Source organism: Bos mutus, chromosome X (assembly GCF_027580195.1).
Source record: "Bos mutus isolate GX-2022 chromosome X, NWIPB_WYAK_1.1, whole genome shotgun sequence".
NCBI lineage: Eukaryota > Metazoa > Chordata > Mammalia > Artiodactyla > Bovidae > Bos > Bos mutus.
In genome coordinates, this window is record NC_091646.1 from 67,625,668 (window position 1) to 67,648,497 (window position 22,830).

The 22,830-nt window shown below is 44.2% G+C and overlaps 1 protein-coding gene and 1 pseudogene across 1 annotated transcript in view; one reads left to right on the forward strand and one right to left on the reverse strand.

Moving 5' to 3' along the window:
• The window catches only part of SLC16A2 (solute carrier family 16 member 2), a 132,294-nt gene extending 125,235 nt beyond the window's left edge, over positions 1-7,059 (reverse strand). Inside the window, exon 1 of the mRNA XM_005890535.2 lies at positions 6,468-7,059. Within this exon, the coding sequence (XP_005890597.2) occupies positions 6,468-6,885 (418 nt within the window). The 5' untranslated portion in view covers positions 6,886-7,059. The remainder of the gene's footprint in view (positions 1-6,467) is intronic.
• A 1,571-nt stretch (positions 7,060-8,630) lies between these two features.
• Positions 8,631-22,830, forward strand: part of LOC102282052 (neurabin-2-like) — a 140,109-nt pseudogene continuing 125,909 nt past the window's right edge.

A 22,830-nucleotide genomic window follows, 5' to 3' on the forward strand; every position in this document is an offset into this window, starting at 1 on the left:
CATATCCATACATGACTGCTGGAAAAACCATAGCCTTGACTAGACAGACCTTTGTTGGCAAAGGAATATCTCTGCTTTTTAATATGCTGTCTAGTTTGGTCATAACTTTCCTTCCAAGGAGTAAGCGTCTTTTAATTTCATGTCTGCAGTCACAATCTGCAGTGATTTTGGAGCCAAACTATATAAGGTCTGCCACTATTCCCCATCTATTTGCCATGAAGTGATGGGACTAGATGCCATGATCTTAGTTTTCTGAATGTTGAGCTTTAAGCCAACTTTTTAACTCTCCTCTTCACTCTCACTCTACTCTGGTTCCAAATAGGAAAGGGAGTACATCAAGGCTGTATATTGTCACCCTGCTTATTTAACTTATATTCAGAGTACATCATGAGAAATGCTGGGCTGGAGGAAGCACAAGCTGGAATCAAGATTGCTGGGAGAAATATCAATAACCTTAGATATGCAGATGATACCACCCTTATGGCAGAAAGTGAAGAACGAAAGAGCCTCTTGATGAAAATGAAAGAGGAGAGTGAAAAAGTTGGCTTGAAACTCAATGTTCAGAAAACTAAGATCATGGCATCCAGTCCCATCACTTCATGGCAAATAGATGGGAAAACAGTGGAAACAGTGACAGACTTTATTATTCTGGGCTCCAAAATCACTGCAGATGGTGATTGCAGCCTTAAAATTAAAAGACGCTCACTCATTGGAAGGAAAGTTATGACCAACCTAGACAGCATATTAGAAGCAGAGACATTACTTTGCCAACAAAGGTCTGTCTAGTCAAGGCTATGGTTTTTCCTGTGGTCATGTATGGATGTGAGAGTTGGACTATAAAGAAAGCTGAGCACTGAAGAATTGATGCATTTGAACTGTGGTGTTGGAAAAGACTCTTGAGAGTCCCTTGGACTGCAAGGAAATCCAACCAGTCCATCCTCAAAGAGATCAGTCCTGGGTGTTCATTGGGAGGACTGATGGTGAAGCTGAAACTCCAATACTTTAGTCACCTGATGTGAAGAGCTGACTCATTTGAAAAGACCCTGATGCTGGGAAATATTGAGGGCAGGAGGAGAAGGGGACAACAGAGGATGAGATGGTTGGATGGCATCACTAACTCAATGGACATGGGTTTGGGTGGACTCCGGGTGTTGATGATGGACAGGGAGACCTGGCATGCTGTGGCTCATGGGGTCACAAAGAGTCGGACACGACTGAGTGACTGAACTGAACTGAACTGAACTGAACTCTGCATATAAGTTAAATAAACAGGGTGACAATATATAGCCTTGACGTACTCCTTTTCCTATTTGGAACCAGTCTGTTGTTCCAGGTCCAGTTCTAACTGTTACTTCCTGGCCCTGCTTACAGATTTCTCAAGAGGCAGGTCAGGTAGTCTGGTATTCCCATCTCTTTCAGAATTTTCCAGTTTATTGTGATCCACACAGTCAAAGGCTTTGGCATAGTCAATAAAGCAGAAATAGATGTGTTTCTGGAACTCTCTTGCTTTTTCAATGATCCAATAGATGTTGGCAATTTGATCTCTGGTTCCTCTGCCTTTTGTAAAACCAGCTTGAACATCAGGAAGTTCACAGTTCATGTATTGCTGAAGCCTGGCTTGGAGAATTTTGAGCACTACTTTACTAGCGTGTGAGATGAGTGCAATTGTGCGGTAGTTTGAGCATTCTTTGGCATTGCCTTTCTTTGGGATTGGAATGAAAACGGACCTTTTCCAGTCCTGTGGCCACTGCTGAGTTTTCCAAATTTACTGGCATATTGAGTGCAGCACTTTCACAGCATCATCTTTCAGGATTTGAAATAGTTCAACTGGAATTCCATCACTCCACTAGCTTTGTTTGTAGTGATGCTTTCTAAGGCCCACTTGACTTCACATTCCAAGATGTCTGGCTCTAGGTGAGTGATGAAACCACTGTGATTATCTGGGTCATGAAGATCTTTCCTGTACAGTTTTCTGTGTATTCTTGCCACCTCTTCTTAATATCTTCTGCTTCTGTTAGGTTCATACCATTTTTGTCCTTTATCGAGCCCATCTTTGCATGAAATGTTCCCTTGGTATCTCTAATTTTCTTGAAGAGATCTCTAGTCTTTCCTATTATACTGCTTTCCTCTATTTCTTTGCATTGATTGCTGAGGAGGGCTTTCTTATCTCTCCTTGTTATTCTTTGGAACTCTGCATTCAAATGGGTATATCTTTCCTTTTCTCCTTTGCTTTTCACTTCTCTTCTTTTCTCAGCTATTTGTAAGGCCTCCTTATACAGTCATTTTGCTTTTTTCCATTTCTTCTTCTTGGGGATGGTCTTGATTCCTGTCTCCTGTACAATGTCACGAACCTCTGTCCATAGTTCATCAGGCATTCTGTCTATCAGATCTAGTCCCTTAAATCTATTTTTCACTTCCACTGTATAATCGTAATGGATTTTATTTAGGTCATACATGAATGGTCTAGTGGTTTTCTTTACTTTCTTCAGTGTAAGTCTGAATTTGGCAATAAGGAGTTCATGATCTGAGCCAGTCAGCTCCTGGTCTTGTTTTTGCTGACTTTATAGAGCTTCTCCATCTTTGACTGCAAAGAACATAATCAATCTGATTTCGTGTAGGCCATCTGGTGATGTCTATGTATTGAGTCTTCTCTTGTGTTGCTGGAAGAGGGTTTTTGCTATGACCAGTGTGTTCTTTTGGCAAAACTCTAATTAGCCTTTGCCCTGCTTCATTCTGTACTCCAAGGCCAAATTTGCCTGTTCCTCCAGGTGTTTCTTGACTTCCTACTTTTGCATTCCAGTCCCCTATAATGAAAAGGACATCTTTTTTGGATGTTAGTTCTAAAAGGTCTTGGAGGTCTTCCTAGAACCGTTCAACTTTAGCTTCTTCAGCATTACTGGTTGGGCATAGACTTGGATTACCATGATATTGAATGGTTTGCCTTGGAAATGATCAGAGATCATTCTGTCATTTTTGAGATTGCACCTAAGTACTGCATTTCAGATTCTTTTCTTGACTATAATGGCTACTCCATTTCTTCTAAGGGATTCTTGCCCACAGTAGTAGATATAATGGTCATCTGAGTTAAATTCACCCATTCCAGTCCATTTTAGTTTGCTGATTCCTAAAATGTCGATGTTCACTCTTGCCATCTCCAGTTTGACCACTTCCAATTTACCTTGATTCATGGACCTAACATTCCAGGTTCCTATGCAATATTGCTCTTTACTGCATTGGACCTTGCTTCCATCACCAGTCACATCCACAACAGGGTGTTGTTTTTGCTTTGGCTCCATCTCTTAATTCTTTCTGGAGTTATTCCTCCACTGACCTCCAGTAGCATATTGGGCACCTAACAATATGGGGTTAGGTGGAGTTCAATATGGGGAGTTCATCTTTCAGTGTCCTATCTTTTTGCCTTTTCATACTATTCATGGGGTTCTCAAGGCAAGAATACTGAAGTGGTTTGCCATTCCCTTCTCCAGTGGACCACATTTTGTCAGAACTCTCCACCATGATCCATCTGTCTTGGGTGGCCCTACATGGCATGGCTCATAGTTTCATTGAGTTAGACAAGGCTGTGGTCCATATGATTAGATTGGTTAGTTTTCTGTGATTGTGGTTTTCAGTCTGTCTGCCCTCTGATGGAGAAAGATAAGAGGTTTATGGAAGCTTCCTGATGGTAGAGACTGAGTGGGGGGGAAACTGGGTCTTGTTCTGATGGGCGGGGCCATAGGCCTAGCCAAAGAGAATTTGGGCTGTGGGGGTGCTTCCAAATATTTAATTCATAGATTTCTAGAGATGGAATGCATGTCAGACATTAATAGAAATAGACAATGCACTAACCTGCTTGATTGTATGGGTGTACATTCCATGTTCCCCAGAATGGCTATTAGGCAAACACTGGCTAACAAAGATCTCAGCAAGCTTCTACTGGCTTCTTCTATCCCTTTGAGACACCAGTAACGTGGCACAGGTAGCTGAGAAATTCTGAGTAAACTGCAGAAAGTGTAGGGAGGCAGAGACATATTTGGAATCTCAGGACCTAAATGGCTGCTTGGGAAAGTTGAGGGGCTCAAGAAGGGTAGTGGTGAGGATAAGATTTTCTAGGAACTAAGGAAAGTAGTGGGGGGCTCCTGACATTTTAAAAATAAAAACTGAGGTGCTCCCCAGAGCCTCCAGTATCAAAAATAATTTTCATGAATTCAAGACACACACAGCAAGGACCCAAGCCAAAGTAGTTTGAGACCCTAGGGATATACCAAATTCCTTTCCATCCTTTCCTGACCCATACTCACCATAATTTAAACAAGTAACCCCAGCCCCTCAATGGACCTAGTCTGTGTCAGAGTACACACCAGCCACACCTCTGTACAGCTCACTGCCACCCCCACTTCCCAGTTTCACTGTGAGGTCTTGACCGGAAAGTCACAGCCAGCCCTCCCCCTGAGTCCCCTATGATCACCTACTTTGAAGTTTGTTCCCCAGCAGTGAACCTCTTCCTGGTAAAATAGTGGTTTTTCCAAGTTTTATTTCACATTCCCAAGGCCCCTGCTCTAGGCCTGCTCACTCACATGAATGCCAGGGTCTAACTTCAGCCCATTCCCCACGACCTCGCGTGAAGTTTTCCCCAGACTTTACCACTGACCTAAAAGGCCAACAGCCCGTCTTTAACCACAGGGCAGTGTTCAGCAGGTGCCCTAAAAGGTAATCTAGGCAAAAGCCAGAGACCCTACCTTGGCTGCCTTCCCAAGAGCCCCTGAACTGCATCAAAGCAAGGAAAATGTAGTCCCAGGGGTGAGTGTGGTAGTGACCTTCTGCCCAGATGTTCCACACAGTCAGGAACCCCCTCCACTCAGGCATCAATGCAGCCTGGGAAGTCCTGTGACTGCTTTGTACAGCCATTCACACGCACTCAAACTTTCAAGTGGGGCCTGCACATTAGGATGCCAATGGATCACAAGTCCAGGGGCACCAAGAGTCCCAAAACCTCTTTAAAGGCAGCCCAGCAAAGCTGCAAAGTAAAAAACAAAAGAGTCCTTGATTGAGAGCAGTAGGAGAGGCTCTCCAAGGGCTCAGAGAATCCACAGGTGGATGCCCACAGAATTCAAGGTTTCTATTTACTAAATAATCCCCAGTGCTCCTCAGAGAGCAGCAGAAGTGTGTGTGTTTGGGGGTGGGGAGAGGAGGGAACCCTTCAGTCCCAAGGCAACACATTCTGAGCTGCGTTTTTAAAAGCCACGTATTCTAAGCTTTGAACTTGCGACAGGTCTAGAGTGGAGCTGTCCTGAGGAGCCACAAGAGGGAGTGAGCCTTGAGGAAGGCATCCCAAGCCCTTCAGCTCGCTCCTGAGACTCCTCATCAAAACGGCTTACGGGCTTCACCGGCGGCTTGCTGAGAAAGCCGGATGGCTACTTTAACTTCTCTGAGTCCACGGGCAGGCTCAGTGGGAGGAGCACACAATCCTGTGGTCCTGCAGCCTGCTTTGAACAGCGAGAGCTATGCCCCCAGCCCTGTTTGTCTTAGGGAAGAAGACCAAGTCAGCACCACCCGAAGGCAGGAGGGGTGGAGGCTGGCTTTCTGGCTAAAGACTAACGAGGCACCCCGCGGATAGCGAAGAGGCGCGAGGCGCCAGGGAGGGCAAGGCTGAGGTTGGAGGCGGTGCAAAGTGAGTCTCAGGGCCCAGTCTGCCAGCCGCCTCACGCCTCTCTGGAGACTGCCTCCCTGCCCGGTTTGGGGTTCAGCTCAGAGGGCACAGAGAGATCCGCTCGCTCCCTCAGTGTGGCAGAGGACAGCCCGCCCTGTTAGGCAGTAATCACTGCGGGCAAATAGACGCGCGCACACCCCGCCACTCGCACTTCTTCCTTCCCTTCCTCTCTCTCCAACAGATACACACGCCTGCCATGTGTTTGACTCTTCGCTCAGTCATCAGGATTCCTAAAGTGCTTTTGACAGAAAACACCTCCACTTCCTGTACAGAAACAGAGGCTGCTGCGGACATCTGAGGTACGGTATTTCTCTCAAAGTCCTCCCAACCTTCCAACTCTCTCCTCTCTCCATGGCCTCACACTTCGCCTCCCCCCTCCCCCCGAAAACAAAACAAAACAACAACAATAACAAAAACCTTTCTGCAAATATTTCCCCCCTGTACAGACGCTCAGAGTACCTTAAACAAACCCGAAGGGTGCGTCTGGATATGTACCAGAACAAAAAAGTTCATTCTTTGTGTATGATCAACGAAGGTCCCAGGTCCCACCCCCCGGGATTTCTTGCAGCTAGTCTCCACAGCCGAGGCTGCCCAGAGCCAGGCAACCCGCGCCCTAGCAGCGCCAAGGGCTAGGGGTAACTGCGATAAGTCCAAGCGGCGCACTATAGAGGGGCGCTTCGGGCCAGGAGATATGAGATCTGCAGCAGCCGAACGAACACCCTTGCCTAGAACGCCAGGTGGGGCGCGCGGGGCCGCTCACCTGCTTGGAACTCCACTTGGCGATTTTTCTCTCTTTCCTCCTGCAGCAGCATGGAGTAAAGAATCCCGAAGGAGTTCTGGATGCCGAAGATGGAGCCGTTGCACCAGGTGGCAGCGAAGACCACCATCCAGCCGAAGCCACCTTCGGGGGGCTGGAAGCCACGCGCGGTGCCGCGGGTCTCCACCGTGGGTGTAGGGTCGGGTTCGTGCATCGGCTCAGGCTCAAACTCCAGCTCCGGCAGCGGTGCAGGGTCCGGTAGGGGCTGGGGCTCCGGCTGAGGTTCTGGCTGGGGCTCGGGTGGGGGCACTGGCACTGGCTCCGGCTCCGGCTCGGGGCTACCCACCGGCTCCTGCTGTTCCTGGTCTGCCTCCCGCCAGGGCCCTTTAGCTTCCTCGCTCGCCGGGCTTTGCAGCGCCATCGCGGCTGGGGGACTGTGGCTGCTCGGGCCGGAGGAGCCGCTCTGTGGCTGGTACTTGTTTCTGCTGCTGCTGCTCCAAGCGCTGCTGCTGCTGCCTCCTCCTCCTCCCGGCTCCGCGCCCCAGCTGGCCAGCCTGTCCCGAGACAGACGGTCCCTAGAGCCCTCTACTCCTCCTCCCCCGTCCAATCCCCCTCCTCCTCTCCCCATGTCATCTCTCTCCTCCCCCTCCTCCTCCTCCTCTCCCTCCCCCTCAACCTCTTCCTCCGTCAACAGGCAGCCCTACAGCCTCGCTCTTCTCTCCAGCCCTTCCTCCTCCTCCTCACACTTGCCTACCTCCTCCTCAATTCGCCACTGCCTTCCTCAACTCCCTTTCCGAACTACTGAATCCCGTTCTCCTAGTCCAGAAGCCCAGTAGAGGGATAGTTAAAATGGAAAAACGAGAGCATAAACTATCCTGTTCTCCTTCCCTCTCCTCCCTGCAGGCTCCAAACGAGCATTGATCAACCCAGAATCCCCAGGGAAGACCCCGCCTATCCTTTACTCCCACTCTCTCTCCTTCCTCACAAGTAGCCTGGAACTAGGGTCTCCCCAGGGACCCCAGGACGAGAGATGGCCCCTAAGAACCCCATCTCGCCCTCAGTAGTCCCTATGTACCCCTCCTTGGGCTTAAGGGGGACTTGGAGGACACAGCCCAGGCTCAGACAGACGGTGGGCACAGTTTTCTCGAGCTCAGGAGCTCAGCCCCCACCCACAGTCCTGCGCAACAGCCCCCCCACCCCAGTCTCTCCCCCTCCGCCCCCGCCCTTCCCGGCAAATCCCTGGCGGGGCACGGATGGGAGGAGGCGGCCCGGCAGCGAGGCCCGCCCCTCCGGGCAGTCAATCAGGGCTTTGTTTGCGCCAACCTGGAGCCCAGAGGAGCCGTAGAGGGCCGGGTCTGGGCCGGGGGCCGGGCCAGGTAGGGAGGGAGGTTCAGTGGCACCGGAGGGGGCCGGGCCCAGGCGGGGCACGAGACCGAGCTCAGCGCTGGCTTCTCTCGGCTCTCTGTCCCGCATTGGAGAAGTAGGAGTTGGGGCCAGGTCGAGCCGCCAGTTTGGGCAAGGGCCGCTCTGCCCTCAACATCCCAGCTGGGCTGGTCCCTCGGGTCTCCGCCGCGGCTTTTCGGGCTCTCGAGAACTCGGCCGAGCCGCTAGCTGAGGGATGTCTTCCCAGCACCCACCGCGCCCTTCCGCCCACCTCTGGCATAGAGACACCAGAGTCCCGCTAAAAGTCCGAGACTAAGGCCCTAGCCCTGCGAGGGAAAGGGAGAGGTTGCTCCCTAGAGAATGAGAGGGTCCCGGTATGCGGGAGGGGTGATCTGCCCCGCGGGCGGCTGGGCTCCCTGCCGGAGTGCACGGCTGTTTCCAGCCTCGGCCCTCGGGGCCGGCCCCAGAGATCCCGGGAAACTCTGCTTCCCCTAAGGGCCCGCGCGTCTAATGCACTAATCAAGAATTCGTGGTGTGGTTACCAAGCTACTTCGCTCCCCACCAGCGGGCGGGCAAGCGCTAAGCCCTTTATACCCAGCATCTCATTAACCTTCTTGTTGGGTGAAAAGACTGCATGGCAGGTGAAAATGCAGCTCAGGGTTGCACCAGATGCCCAGGAACATAGGCAATAAGCAGCTGAAGGCGGGGTGAGCTGAGCGGGAGGATAGAGGTGTCCCAGGTAGTTTGCCATGCCATGAGAGGAAAAAGCCAAATTCACAAATCATGGGGCCTCCACCAGTCAGCAAAGCAGTCATTGCTAGAGGAATAGAGCACGTTCCTTACTGCCTGGAGGTGAGTGTTTTTATCGCCTGCTTTTTCCAGGCCAGAAGATTGAGGATTAAGGAAATATTTATTAGTCTAAGGTCATGGGACAAGTCAAATACAAGCTGAAATTCAAGGCAAAGTCTCGAGCTCCCTGAGCTTCACAACAGGCCACTGGGGAGGTACTCCCCGGGAGAGGGACAGAGGAAGGAAAGGCAGGATGTGGTTGAGTTATCACAGTAGGCTTCCGGAGGAGGTAGTGGCATAGATGGCCCTTGAATCTTGAGAAGGATTTTAACAGGCTGGGGATGGAGGTTGGGTGTCCCTACCTAAAAGGGACAAAGTAAAGAGGCATGAAGAATTCTACTCATAGAAAGAGGTAAATGAAAGCTAATCAGGCCAAAAAGTTAATATGTATACTGCCTCTCCCAGGAAACGTTTGCATTTTAATAAAAATCCTCAATGCTTCAGTCATGAGGAGTGACGAATCATGGACATTATGGGTACTGGTGCTTAAGATTTGATTTTTTAGTCAGCAGTCTTACAGGACCAACTATTGCCCTAGTGGAACACTAGCCTTGGCTTCCATTTGCAGGGAACTTGATTAAAATGCTGAAAAGGGTTATTTCCAAACACAGAACCAGGAATAGACCTTGGAGTCTTGTAGCCCATGTCAGACTCCTGTCTAAATTCTGTTCTCATTTGAATGGTTTTGTTTTGTTTTTTTTTTTAGATCACTGGAATGGGGGTTGTGATGACACTAAGAAGCTCTTGTGAACCTAGAACTATGCTAGCCCTTTACAAAAATGATCTCATATGATCTTCATAACAATGCTATCAGATTGAAATGATTTGTCCCTGTCTCACAAGTGAGGAAGCAAGTGAGGAAACCTCTTAAGTCTAGTTTTTAAGTCTACAAAGCCATCAAGAGGTTAGAACAGGAATCTTAACTCATTTGTATGAGCTTCACATTATGTGCTCCATCCAAAAGACAAGATGATGTAGCCACCATCTTACCATTCTCAAAACACATGCAGTGCCTACCATTTATTCCCTCTTTAGAAGGTATTTTATAATAGTAGAGCACTGGAATCTGGAGACCTGGATTCTAATCATGATTCTATCATTGTAAACTTGTGTAATCCTAAGCAAGTTGTTTTCCCTTTCCGAGCTTCAGTTTGTTTATCTGCAAAATGGAGTTAATACCCACATCACAAAGTTGTTAAATAGCATACTGAGAAGTATTAGATTTTATTTTGGATATACAAGAGAGCCAGTGAAGATTATTGAGTAGGCAACTAATATCAGATCTGCATTTTAGGGAAAAATCCATGGTGACAGTGTAAAAATTTACTGTGACTTGGAAAGATAAGAGGTAAGGAAACCAAGCAATGAACCAGGTAATAAAAAGTTTATGATCTCAAATAGGGCACTGACTAGGAATGAGGACAAAGGGATGGCTCTGTGAACTATTGTTATGGTAAAGTTGACAGAATAGATTTGGATAGTAAGAGAAAAAGAAGAAGCGAAGATGACGCTGACATTTCCTTCTTTTTTGAGTGAAGGAAAGGATGATAGTAGTGTTAGTGATGGAGAAGGCAATGGCACCCCACTCCAGTACTCTTGCTTGGAAAATCCCATGGATGGAGGAGCCTGGTGGGCTGCAGTCCATGGGGTTGCTAAGAGTCGGACAAAACTGAGCGACTTCACTTTCACTTTTCACTTTGATGCATTGGAGAAGGAGAATCCTAGGGATGGGGGAGCCTGGTGGGCTGCCATCTGTGGAGTCACACAGAGTCAGACACGACTGAAGCGACTTAGCAGTAGCAGCAGTGTTAGTGAAGATTGGAAGTTAAGAGCCAAATCAGATCTGAAGGTGCCTGTGGCTTTCTGTCTCTTCTTCTAAACAATCCTGTCAATTACAACTTTAAAATACAATTTTAATCATGACACTTCTCTGTTTTAAAAACTTTCAGTGATTCTCTCTTTGAGTTAAGTTTAAATTCCTCAACTAGGCATAAAAGTCCTTTATGCTTTGGGACCAGCCACAATTATTCAGCAAGTGTTTACTAAGAGCCTCTGTGTGTCAGACTATAGTATATACCAAGGACACAAAAAGACCTGGTACTTGTCTCTGAGACATTCACATTCAACCTGTCTAGTAGCTCCACTCTTTAACATTTTCTCCCTTTCCCTTTCTCCCATTCATGGCAGGCCCCAAACATACTAGATTATCCATCATTCCATGACATATGGACACCTGCTCTTCTCTCATCCCTCACCACCCATTTTCCTCACTATTCTCCAGTTGAGATTCTATGCCTTTCATGAATCTCCAGAGTGGGTTCAACAAAGTATATAAGAGGGTTAGTCTTAAACTGGGGAGATATGCCTCTTGCCTTTGTCATACCATTCGGTCATTCATTTCACAAATAGTTATTAAGCAAGTACTATGTGCCAGTCACTAAGTCAAGCCCAGGAACATACAATGGTCCTTGTCCTCTTGAGGAAAAGGAAAGAGAAGGATGTAAAGGATGAGACAAGGTTGAGAGTGAGGTGACAGAAATAGAGTTAAGGTCTCAAGATGAATGAAGTTTTCTCTACAAATTTCTAAATCAGACTTGGTTGACAGACATCATCAATATGAACAAATCATTAGAGAGCACCTACTGTGTGTTGTTGTTGCTGTTGTTCAGTCGTGTCTGACTCTGTGACCCCATGAACTGCAGCACACCAGGCTTCCCTGTCCTTCACCATCTCCTGGAGCTTGCTCAAACTCGTGTCCATTGAATCGGTGATACCATCCAACCATCTCATCCTCTGTCATCCCCTTTTCATTCAATTTGGCTTATGCTCTTGAGAAGTGAGTGTGGCCCCTGTAAACTCTGTAAATTATTTTACTTATCTGTCTGTGGATCTTAGAAAACCCCAACGGAGGTCTCTGATTTACACCCCAAGGGAAAGAACGTACTCTATTTCTGTCTCTAACAGAACAATCCCACAATGGAACCATTCCAATTACTTATGTCCTTGATTAATCATACAAGTGGTGAAGCAAAGCAGTAGTTCCCTAACCTGGTTACACATTAGAATCACCTAGAGACTTATGTACAAGTACTGACTCCTGGGTCCCTCTCCACACTGGCTGAATCAAAGCTTCTGGGGATGGGAGCCAGGACTTCCCTGGTGGCTCAGACAGTTAAGCGTCTGTCTATAATGCGGGAGACCCGGGTTCAATCCCTGGGTTGGGAAGATCCCCTGGAGAAGGAAATGGCAGTACTATTGCCTGGAAAATCCCATGGACAGAGGATCCTGGTAGGCTACAGTCCATGGGGTTGCAAAGAGTCAGACACGACTGAGTGACTTCACTTTCACTTTCCAGTAATATTACTGCACTGCCAGGTTTTGAAACCACTAGACCAAAGCATTAATAACCACAATTTTAGATCTCAAAGACTAGTACAATTTCTCTAAAATTTCTCCCAAAACTTTGGGGATCAACATAAAGATGTCAACTTTTAATATTGTCTTGTAAGGGCATGTATCATCACTATCATATTATTGTAATGATGTCTTAATACTGACATATAGAAAATGTAGTAAGGGCATAGTCTTTTACTGAGGAAAATCTTTCTCAAGAAACATCAGTTGACAACAAGTTTTGTAGTGTCAGCAGACTGATGAAAATGTCACAGACTGCCATGGGTCTACAGATTATTGCTTGGGATTCGCTGGACCAGATGACCTCTGAAAGCCCTTTATCCCTGACGTTCTCAATTTCAGGCCAAAGGTGCTTGCTTGCATTGGGCCTCTTTTTTTTTTTTCAATAGAAGTCTCAGGCTGAATAAAACTCAATAGGTCATTCTATCATCCCTCTGTCCTGTGCCTAAATCATCCTAACTACTTGAGAATGAATGACATATTGAGAACTTTCTCAAGAAGCCTGTGTGCATGCTCAGTCGCTTGAGTCATATTCAACTTTCTGCAACCCTCTGGACTGTAGTCCATCAGGCTCCTCTGTCCATGGGATTCCCCAGGCAAGAATACTGGAGTGGGTTGCCATGCCCTGCTCTGGGGGATCTTCCCATCCCAGGAATCAAACCTGCATCTTCTGCGTCTTCTGCATTGCAGGCAGATTCTTTACCCACTGAGCCACCTGGGAAGCCCTTCTCAAGAGGAGTACATAATTTTTCCTTCCTTTATTCACTTTTCTTTATTTATCTCTATAAGGGTAACTGAAGAGTTCTGATGACACGGCACCACCCTGTATCTGACAGCCAAGTAAGATTGATTGTGAAAAGGAGCCAGGATTCTTGTAGTGGCAAAAGAAATGGTGATGGCAAAAGAAGTCCAAAGGCAAAGAAGACTTAGGTTTTGTTGTCTAGAATCAGGAAAGAGTACTGATGGAAATCCTTATTACTGGGAAAGGAAATTGAATGTTGACACCTCCTAGGAGCCACAGTGGAGGCATGGAAGGAAAAAGATATTGGATGTAGCCTGATTTCAGTTTGAGCCAGCAGGCTATTCATAATAATAGGTACATTAAAAACAAATCAATTGACCATATGCATGAAGCCTGCTTCCTGAATGCCAAGGAAGCAATTCTGCTCAATCGTTGGTCTATTATTAGAGCAGGCATAGAGGAGAAAGATGACAGAAGCAGCAGGAGCTTTATAGAGAACAATGAGATGGGATTTAACCCTCTGAGAGCTAGTACAGAGCAGCAAAGCTTGAAGTGAGAGAAAGGGTGAAATGGATTGGTTTATTGATCATATCCAAGGTAGAAATGGAATGGGTTTTTAAAAAGCCTTTTGTTAATTATTTTTTTCATTTATTCAAGAGTATTTATTGAGAATCTCTGTGTGTGTGTGCACACATGCGTGCTCAGTTGCTCAGTTGTGTCCAACTTTTGTGACTCCATGGATTGTAGCCTGCCAAGGTCCTCTGTCCATGGAATTTTTCAGGTAAGAATATTGGAGTGGGGTGCCATTTCCTTCAGGGATTTTCCTAGGTATCAAACCTGTCTCTCTTGCATCTCCTGCATTGGCAGGCAGGTTCTCTACCACTGCATCACCTGGGAAGCCTAACTGAGAGCCTACCATCTTCTAAACATTATGCTAAATCTTGGCTAAAAGATTCCCATCCTGAGGAGTGGCTCCCTTGTGGGACTGAAACAGAAGTGTCTTAGGTATATGGTTACAATGCAGTGTAAGGATGAGCCTTGCCCTTTATATTGGTTTCCTCTCCTAGTCTGTGACCTCCTTGAGCATAGGATCAGCATTATTTATCTTTATATCCTTAGGATTTAACACAAATGCCTGATACAAACAGGGTGCAATTAATTAATTAAACTATTTAGTGTAACAAAGCCCATACAGTAAGTACCCTACATACAAACCTTCAAATTGCGAACTTTCAAAGATGTGAATGTGTATTCCAACAACGTTAGGTGTGAGTGAAATTGCAGCTTTCCTTCCATCTCCTATTGCTGACAGTCCTTCAGCTCTACCATCTCCCACCTCTTCTCCCTCTTCCAGTCAGTAACTCTTCTTGCCTGTTCACTTGATGCCAGCCACTGTATGCCAGCCATTGTACTGTACTACTGTACTTTTCAAAGTACTGCACTGTAAGGTTAAAAATGTTTTCTGTATTTTTTATGTTTGTTTTTATATACTATTTGTTTGAAAAGTATTATAAACCTATTACAATACAGTGCTAGATAGCTGATTGTGTTAGTTGGAAACCTAGGCTCACTTTGTTAGACCTATGAACAGATTGGGCTTATGAACATGCTCTTGGAACAGAACTCATTTGTATGTAGGAGACTTACTATAAACAATAGAGAAGAGGCTTATTGTTAAGGTTTATTGTGAGGATGAGAAATAAAATATGGAAAGCAGCTGGCACAGCACCTGGAAATAAATGTTAGCATGTAGTAAACACTCAATAAATGTTAACAACAAGATGGTTTGCAGAATGCTTTCATTGGAAAAAGAAGAATACAGCATAGTATGTTCTTTGGCATTGGTTCAACTCCAGAATCTAGAGCCTAGCTGTCAGAGCTGGAAGGTATTTCCACAAAATCCAGTCTCCTCATTATACAGATGGGAACATTGAAGCCTAAACAAGCAGTAGGACTTACTTAAGGTGATATCTAAATTATCTAAGCTTTTCCTTCTAATTACTTCAAATCCTTGTGAACAGCAATATGACATACATATATACAAGGCAGGGGCATCATTTTACAGTTAACACAGGGAAAAGTTAAATCATTTACCCAAGGATCTATGATTCACACTGTGGCAGTCTAGCTCCAGAGTCTGTGATTTTTAATCACTAACACTTCTTTATCACAGCACTTATGAAATTGTATTAAAATTATCCATTTAGCACATCTCCTCATTAGAACCTAAGTTCCTTAGGGATAAGAATGGTGTCTCTCTTCCATTGTGGATAGGTATTCATTCACAAATATTTATTGAGCAACTATTATACAATCAGGAATTGCTAGCCTTAAGATCAAGCCATATATTTGAAGCCAGAATTATCTAGCTTTGTGGTACTGTTGGATTTTATTTCCCTTTTGTTATTTCCTTCCCTTTTCTAGTGTCTTGCTGAACATTTCAGTTTAGTCTCATCTGTTCTATGGGGCATGAAGTTCTGTGCCAGGCTTTGGATCAGACTATTAAAGGAGAATAAACAGTGAGAAACTTCAAGAAGAAAGTGTAGTGTCAGAGACATGTTGAGATATGAGAGTTCCTCATCACATCAAGAGGCTTCTTTTAGTAAAGTCTTTGGGGTATTACATTTGGCAGGTTTTTGTTTTGTTTTGTTCAATTTAAGAAGTGCTCTGGCTTTACAGGATCTTTTGTCTGCCCCATGCCCATTTGTCCTTCTAAGAATTCAGTCTAGCCAAAAAGGTAAGTCAAACACATTCAGAAATATAACTCCCTTAACACCAGGTCAGTGGTAGAGACACTAACTGCTGAGGAGAGTATAGGAGGGCCAAATGGGGGAGACCTGGGTGGGGATAGGGTGGGGTTCAGGTTAGCAGTGGGAAGGCTTGGAGCAGACAAAGTGTGTCTGCATTCTCAGACATTTCCTGGTCCATTTCTTTGGGGTAGCTTTTCAGACTCTAAGATAGCCACAGACCTAAGGCCTTTAGAAACCCCAAGGCCCTTACACAGGAAATTTCTGGAGAGTAAGAGACAGAGGATGAAACAGTAGTGAGCATTAAGGCTAGAATCAAGTATCAGCAGCTGAATTAGAGGAAAGTGACTGGTATGCTCTGGCCCAGAGGCCAAGTTTCAAGTCTAACTTGCTGATCTTGCAGGTAAAGAAAGCCAGTTAAATGGCAGGAAAAAATCATTCAAATGGAGCAGGGGCAAGGGTGCAAGGGGCAGGGGCAAGGGATTTGGGTGGAGGGGAAGGACAAAGAAGAAGAAGTTTATTTTTCTCCTTCAGTACATATTTACAGAGTTCCTTCTGTGCTCAATTAAACTCAGTTTCCCAAGGGCCTTTTTTTTTGGATGGAGGAGAAGACAAAGGAGGAAGGGTATATTTTGTTGAATCTTTCTGAGACTTGGAGGTATTAATCCACTTGCCCAAGGTCATGCTGTAAGTGAGACCAGAAACATTCTTTCTTAGCTCTTAATCACAGAACATTTCTCCATGCCACACTACCTCTTATAATGTCATTTAACTCCTTAAAAATCTGAAATGATTCCTCACTGCCTAAAAATTAAAGTCCAGACTCCTGAGCTGCCCCACTGGGCCCCTCCGTATCTGGGGTCTGGTCAATTCTCTAATTTGTTTCTGAACCAATTCCCAGAGCTCTTTCCTTTCCGCCAAATGCCTTTGTCTCCTTTTTCTCAACTCGACCCCCCAAAATTGAAATACATTTACCATGAACACCTGTATACTCATCACTGGATTCTACATTAACAGTTTACTCTATTCGCTTTATCACATATCTATCTACCCAATTCTCTGTTGGTCTGTCAATCCATATTATTTTTAATGCATTTCAAAGTAAATTGAAGACATTAGTATACATTTTCCCCTCAATATTTCTGTATGTATATTATTAGAGTTCAATTTTCTTGCAGTTTTTTCCTTTTGGGGTAAAACTTACATGTAGTATAATACATAAACCTTAGGAAAACATTTGCTGACTTTTGAAAAGTACTAACCCAAACCCCTATCAAGAACATTACCATCACCCTGCAAACTTCCTTCATGGGCCTTCCCAGTCAAACCCACCCCCTCTCACCCTCAAGAGAACCACCATGGATTAGTTGTGCCTTTTTAGAGACTCATGTAAAAGGAATAATTCAGCTTGTAGGTTTGTGAACATAGTATCTTTCACAGCATAATGATTTGAGATTTAGCTGCATTGTGCTGGGTAGTATTCCACTGTATTTGTATTGTATTCACCAATTGATGGGCTTCTGGGTTGTTTCTAGCTTACAGCTTTTATGGAGAAGGCTGCTATGAATTATTTTTTCATGGCCATATTTTCATTTCTTTTGGGTAGATGCCTAGAAGTGGAAATGTCATGTCATAGAGTAAGATAGGTGTTCAACTATATAAGATGCTGTCAGCGCTGTGTCAGAATACGTTGTTCCATTTTATACTACTGCCATCAGCAGTGTGAGTTCCAGTTACTCCATATTCTCACCAGTGTTTGGTTTTTTCATTTTAAGTGAAATTAAATTAATTAATTAATTAAACTAATTTTCACTTAATTTTTTTCATTTTAAGTGAAAACCACTACTCATCTAGTAGATGAGTAGTGGTTTTAACTTGAAATTCCTTGATGACTAATGATGTTGAGTATTTTTTTTTCATGTCCTTATTGGCTTTATCTTTTGTGAAGTGTATGTTCAAATATTTTTACATTCTTAATGCCAAATTTATGTATTTTTAAAAAAAAATTCTTTTATTTCTTGGCTATGCCACGTGGCTCATGGAATCTTAGTTCCCCAACCAGGGATTGAACCTTGGCCACCACAATGAAAGCACCAAGTCCTAACCACTGGACTGTGAGAGAATTCCCTGTGTACTTTTAAATTAGATTGTCCATCTTTTATTATTGAGTTTTAGGAGAACTTTACATGGCCTGAATCCTTTGTCAGATGTATGTTTTGCAAATTTTTCTCCCAGTCTACAGTTTGGTTACCAATTTTCTTCACAATGCCTTTTCATGAGTAGATGTTTTTAACTTCAACAAAATCTAATTTAGTCTCTTTTTTCTTGTTTGGGTATTCTTTCTGTGACTTGTTTAAGAAATAAATGCATATCTGCAAGTCATATATATTCTCCTATGTTTTCCTCTGAAAGCTTTATGATTTCAGATAATGTGTACAGACATTCAGTCATGCCTGACTCTTTGTGACCCCATGGACTGCAGCCTACCAGGCTCCTCCGCCCATGGGATTTTCCAGGCAAGAGTACTGGAGTGGGTTGACATTTCCTTCTCCAACGCATGAAAGTGAAAAGTGAAAGTGAAGCTGCTCAGTCATGTCCAACTCTTCGTGACCCCATGGACTTCAGCCCACCAGGCTCCTCTGCCCATGGGATTTTCCAGGCAAGAGCACTGGAGTGGGGTGCCATTGACTTATGATCCATTTCAAATGAATATTTGTGTGTGATATGGATATCCTATTATTCTTATACTATTTGGAAAAACTTTCATTTCCTCCATTGGACTGTTTTGGTTTCTTCTCTTTTTACTATTAGCTCATCTGTGTAGAAAAGTGAATGTATACATATCATTGGATTTCACAAATGGGACACTCCCATTTAACCAGCCCCCATATCCCAGTAACTGTATCATTACTAGCAACCTAGATGCCCCCTTTGTGCCTACTTAGAGTTACAACCTCTCCTTCTGCTTTGGTGGTAACCACTATCCTGATCTCTGTTAGCACAGATTAATTTTACCTAATTTTTATACTTTATATAAACAGAATCATACTTGTGTCTCTTTTGTGTCTAGCTTCATTCCTTCAATTCTATGTTTCTGAGAGTCATCAATTTTGAGTATAACCATAGTTCATTCACTTTCACTGCTGCATATTATTTTATTGAATGAATATACTACATGGACTGGGAAAAGTCAATCCTCATCCAAATCCCCAAGAAGGGTAGGACCAAAGAATATGCTAACTATCAGACAATTGCACACATCTCCCATGCTAGTAAGGTCATGCTTAAAATCTTGCATGCTAGATTCATGTATTATGCTTCATGATATTCATGTATTATTTGCTTCAGTATTATGCAAACCAAGAACTTCCAGATGTCCAAGCTGGGTTTAGAAAAGGAAGGGGAACTAGAGATCAAATTGCCAACATTTTCTGGATTATAGAGAAAGCAAGGGAATTTCAGAAAAATATCTATCTCTGTTTCATCAACTATGCTAAAGCCTTTTACTGTGTGGATTATGACAAACTGTGGAAAGCTTTTAGAAAGATGGGAATACCAACCAGACCATCTTACCTGTCTCCTGAGAAACCTGTATGTGGGTCAAGAAGCAACAGTTAGAACCCTGTATGGAACAACTGATTGGTTCAGGATTGAGAAAGGAGTATGACAGGGCTGTCTGCTGTCACCCCGTTTGTTTAAGCTATGTGCTGAGCACATCATGAGAAATGCCAGGCTGGATGAGTTACAAGCTGGCATCAAGACAGGCAGGATAGGCATGAAGATAAACATCAACAACTTCAGATATGCAGATGATACCCCTCTAATGGCAAAAAGTGAAGAGGAACTAAAGACCTCTTGATGAGGGTGAAGGAGGAGAGTGAAAGAGCCGACTTAAGATTAAATATTTAAAAAAAAAAAAAAAAACTAAGATCATGGCATCCAGCCCCATTACTTCATGGCAAATAGAAGGGGAAAAGGTGGAAGTAGTGACAGATTTCCTCTTCTTGGGCTCCAAAATCACTACAGATGATGACTGCAGCCATGAAATCAGAAGACAACTGCTTCTTGGCAGGAAAGCAATGACAAACCTAGACAGTGTGTTGAAAAGCAGAGACATTACTCTGTTGACAAAGGTCCGCTATGGTCTTCCCAGTGGTCATGTACAGTTGTGAGAGCTGGACCACAAAGAAGGCAGAGGGCTGAAGAATTGATGCCTTCAAACTGTGATGCTGGAAAAGACTCCTGAAAGTTCCTTGGACAGCAAGGACATCAAACCAGTCAATCTTAAGGAGATCAACCCTGAATATTCACTGGAAGGACTGATGCTGAAGCTGAAGCTCCAGTATTTTGGTCATCTGATGCAAACAATTGATTCATTGGAAAAGTCCCTGACACTGGGAAAGATTGAAGGCAGAAGGAGAAAAGGGTGTCAGAGGATGAGATGGCTGGATGGCTTCACCAATGCAATGAACATGAACTTGAGCAAACTCTGCGAGATGGTGAGGGACAGGGAGGCCTGGTGTGCTAGAGTCCATGGGGTCACAAAGAGTCAGACACGACTGGCAACTGAACAACAACAACTACATGGACATGGATGTTTGGGTTGTTTCCAGTCTTTGACTATAATGACTGGTGTCACACATATGTCTGCATTTCTGTTAGATGTATACTTAGGAAGTGGAACTACTAGCTCATAAGGCATGCATATCTTTACATTTTAGTTGATGCTGATGAACAGTTTTCTGAAGTGATTATTTCAATATGTACTCTCACTAGTAGTCACTCTACATCCTTGACATCTTTTTCATTTTATTTATTCTGGTGTAAATGATATTATGGCTTTTATTTTATTTCACTGATTAAAAGGTTGAGTACTTTTAATATATTTATGAAACATTTATTTATCCTCTTGGAATTATCATCTTTTTACTTGTGACCATTCTGGTGGGTGATTTACTGCCTTTTATACTTACTAAAAATATATTCTACCTTTAAGATTCAGCTCAAATATCACCTTTTTCATAATGCTTTTCCCATTTTATATGCCTCATAAATGTCTCCTCAAAATTATCATAGCACTCGCACCCAATTATATTTCACTTTTATTTGGCATCTATTTTCATGCGTTACTGGGTTAAACTGTTAAGGCAATACCAGATTTGTGTCATGGGCCTATCTTCTTGTAATTACCTCTTTTACTTGGCTAGAAGCTCTTCAAGGACAGAAATTCTACCTTGTTTAATTCTGCACACCCTTCTCCATTTACTATTCCCACACTTATAGAGTGACAAGCACATAGTAGCTTCTCAATAAACATTTGTTGAATTAAATGCATGTTATTGAATATATGACACATTACTTTGGATCTACACGGGACCTCAGCAAATGGTTGATAATGTCAAATTAATGCTAAAATACATTTTGTGTGGAAAGGATTAAATCAAGTCATTGAAAGCTTTTCCATAGCCGTTAGGCTCAGAACTAGACTTTGGATTCAGTTTCCTAGGCCAGAAGGACAGGGGCAATTTTTCTTAGGTACCTGCCATGCTCCTAGGATGTCAGTTTCATGGGAGCAGGGACTATTATCTCCAGTATCTAGAAGGATGTCTAACGCATGGTGAGTGCTTAATTATTGACTGTCACATGATTGATCAAGTCACAAAGTGGCTTGAGCCTCCACCGTCTATCCCATCCTGTCCTGATGTTTAAAATGCTGTATTAATGGCTGGTTCCTTCAAGTTATGCTCTTTCAAAATACCAGTGCCCAAAGAGATGTGACTCACTTAACATTTCACATGCATATTGTGATTGGCTCTTCACAAAGCAACTTCATGTCCAGTATCCCCTTTGATCTGTACAGCAGTTTTCTGAGGTAAGTGGGTCAGGGGTTATCATGCCTGTCTTGCAAAGAAGAAACTGAGACTCAGAGAGGTGAAATTATTTTGTTCCAAGTTACACAACTAGGAAGTGAAAAAGCCAAGACTTTTTCATTCCTGTTTGGAGAGTGAGTCCTGTATTTGCAACCAATATGAAGGAGTAGGGTAAAGGAAGGAACATTGGTGACAAATGTCAGTGGTTAAAAAAAGCAAAAGACTCTATGGATATGGCCTTGCAACTCTAGACTTCGAAGGGTATTTAACACCTATCAGTCTCCACGGTTGAGAGAAGAGAAAACCAAGCCTTTGGACTAGGGCTCCTGAAGTTGTGTAGGGCAGGGCTTGTGCCCACTCTCCTCCCCCTCCCCACTTTCATCAAGCCTTTCTCTGCTCTTGCAGCAACATACGTTCCCCATCCCAACACTCTAATCAGCTGTTTGCTGAGATGTTTCACCCACTGGAATTTAAGCTCCTTTTTATCTTCTCAGGCATGTAATAGGTGCTCTACAATTTCATGTTGTGTGTATGAGCAAATGAGCCTAGGATTTAGAAGATGAGACCTCACAGGTAGTTGACCTACAGAGACATGGGAAATCATTGTACCCCACACCTGCCTTTGGACTCCAGAGTCACAGGTTCTGTAGCAGTCCCGTTTCAATAAGCAAACAGTATTTCTTCTTCTTCCTTTCCTTCCTTCTTTCCCATGGGGGGTTCTGGATAGTGAAGGGGCTTCCTAATAACCTTGGAATATGATATAGTGAAAGGAACAAAGGACTGGGAGTCAGTAGACTTGGGTTTAAGTCCCAGCTCTGTCACTGTGTGACCTCAGATAACTCCCTATCCTTTCTGGGTCTTTTAGTGTCTTTCCCTGACAATAGAATGAACTAGGACAAGTACTTTCTCAACTGTGTTCTTTGGTGCCATAAGGTCATTTCCTGAAGTGCAATACAAGGACAAGAGACAATTTTCAGATCAGATCAGATCAGATCAGTCGCTCAGTCGTATCCGACTCTTTGCGACCCCATGAATCGCAGCATGCCAGGCCTCCCTCTCCATCACCAACTCCCGGAGTTCACTCAGACTCACGTCCATCGACTCAGTGATGCCATCCAGCCATGTCATCCTCTGTCGTCCCCTTCTCCTCCTGCCCCCAATCCCTCCCAGCATCAGGATCTTTTCCAGTGAGTCAACTCTTCGCATGAGGTGGCCAAAGTACTGGAGTTTCAGCTTTAGCATCATTCCTTCCAAAGAAATCCCAGGGCTGATCTCATTCAGAATGGACTGGTTGGATTTCCTTGCAGTCCAAGGGACTCTCAAGAGTGTTCTCCAACACCACAGTTCAAAAGCATCAATTC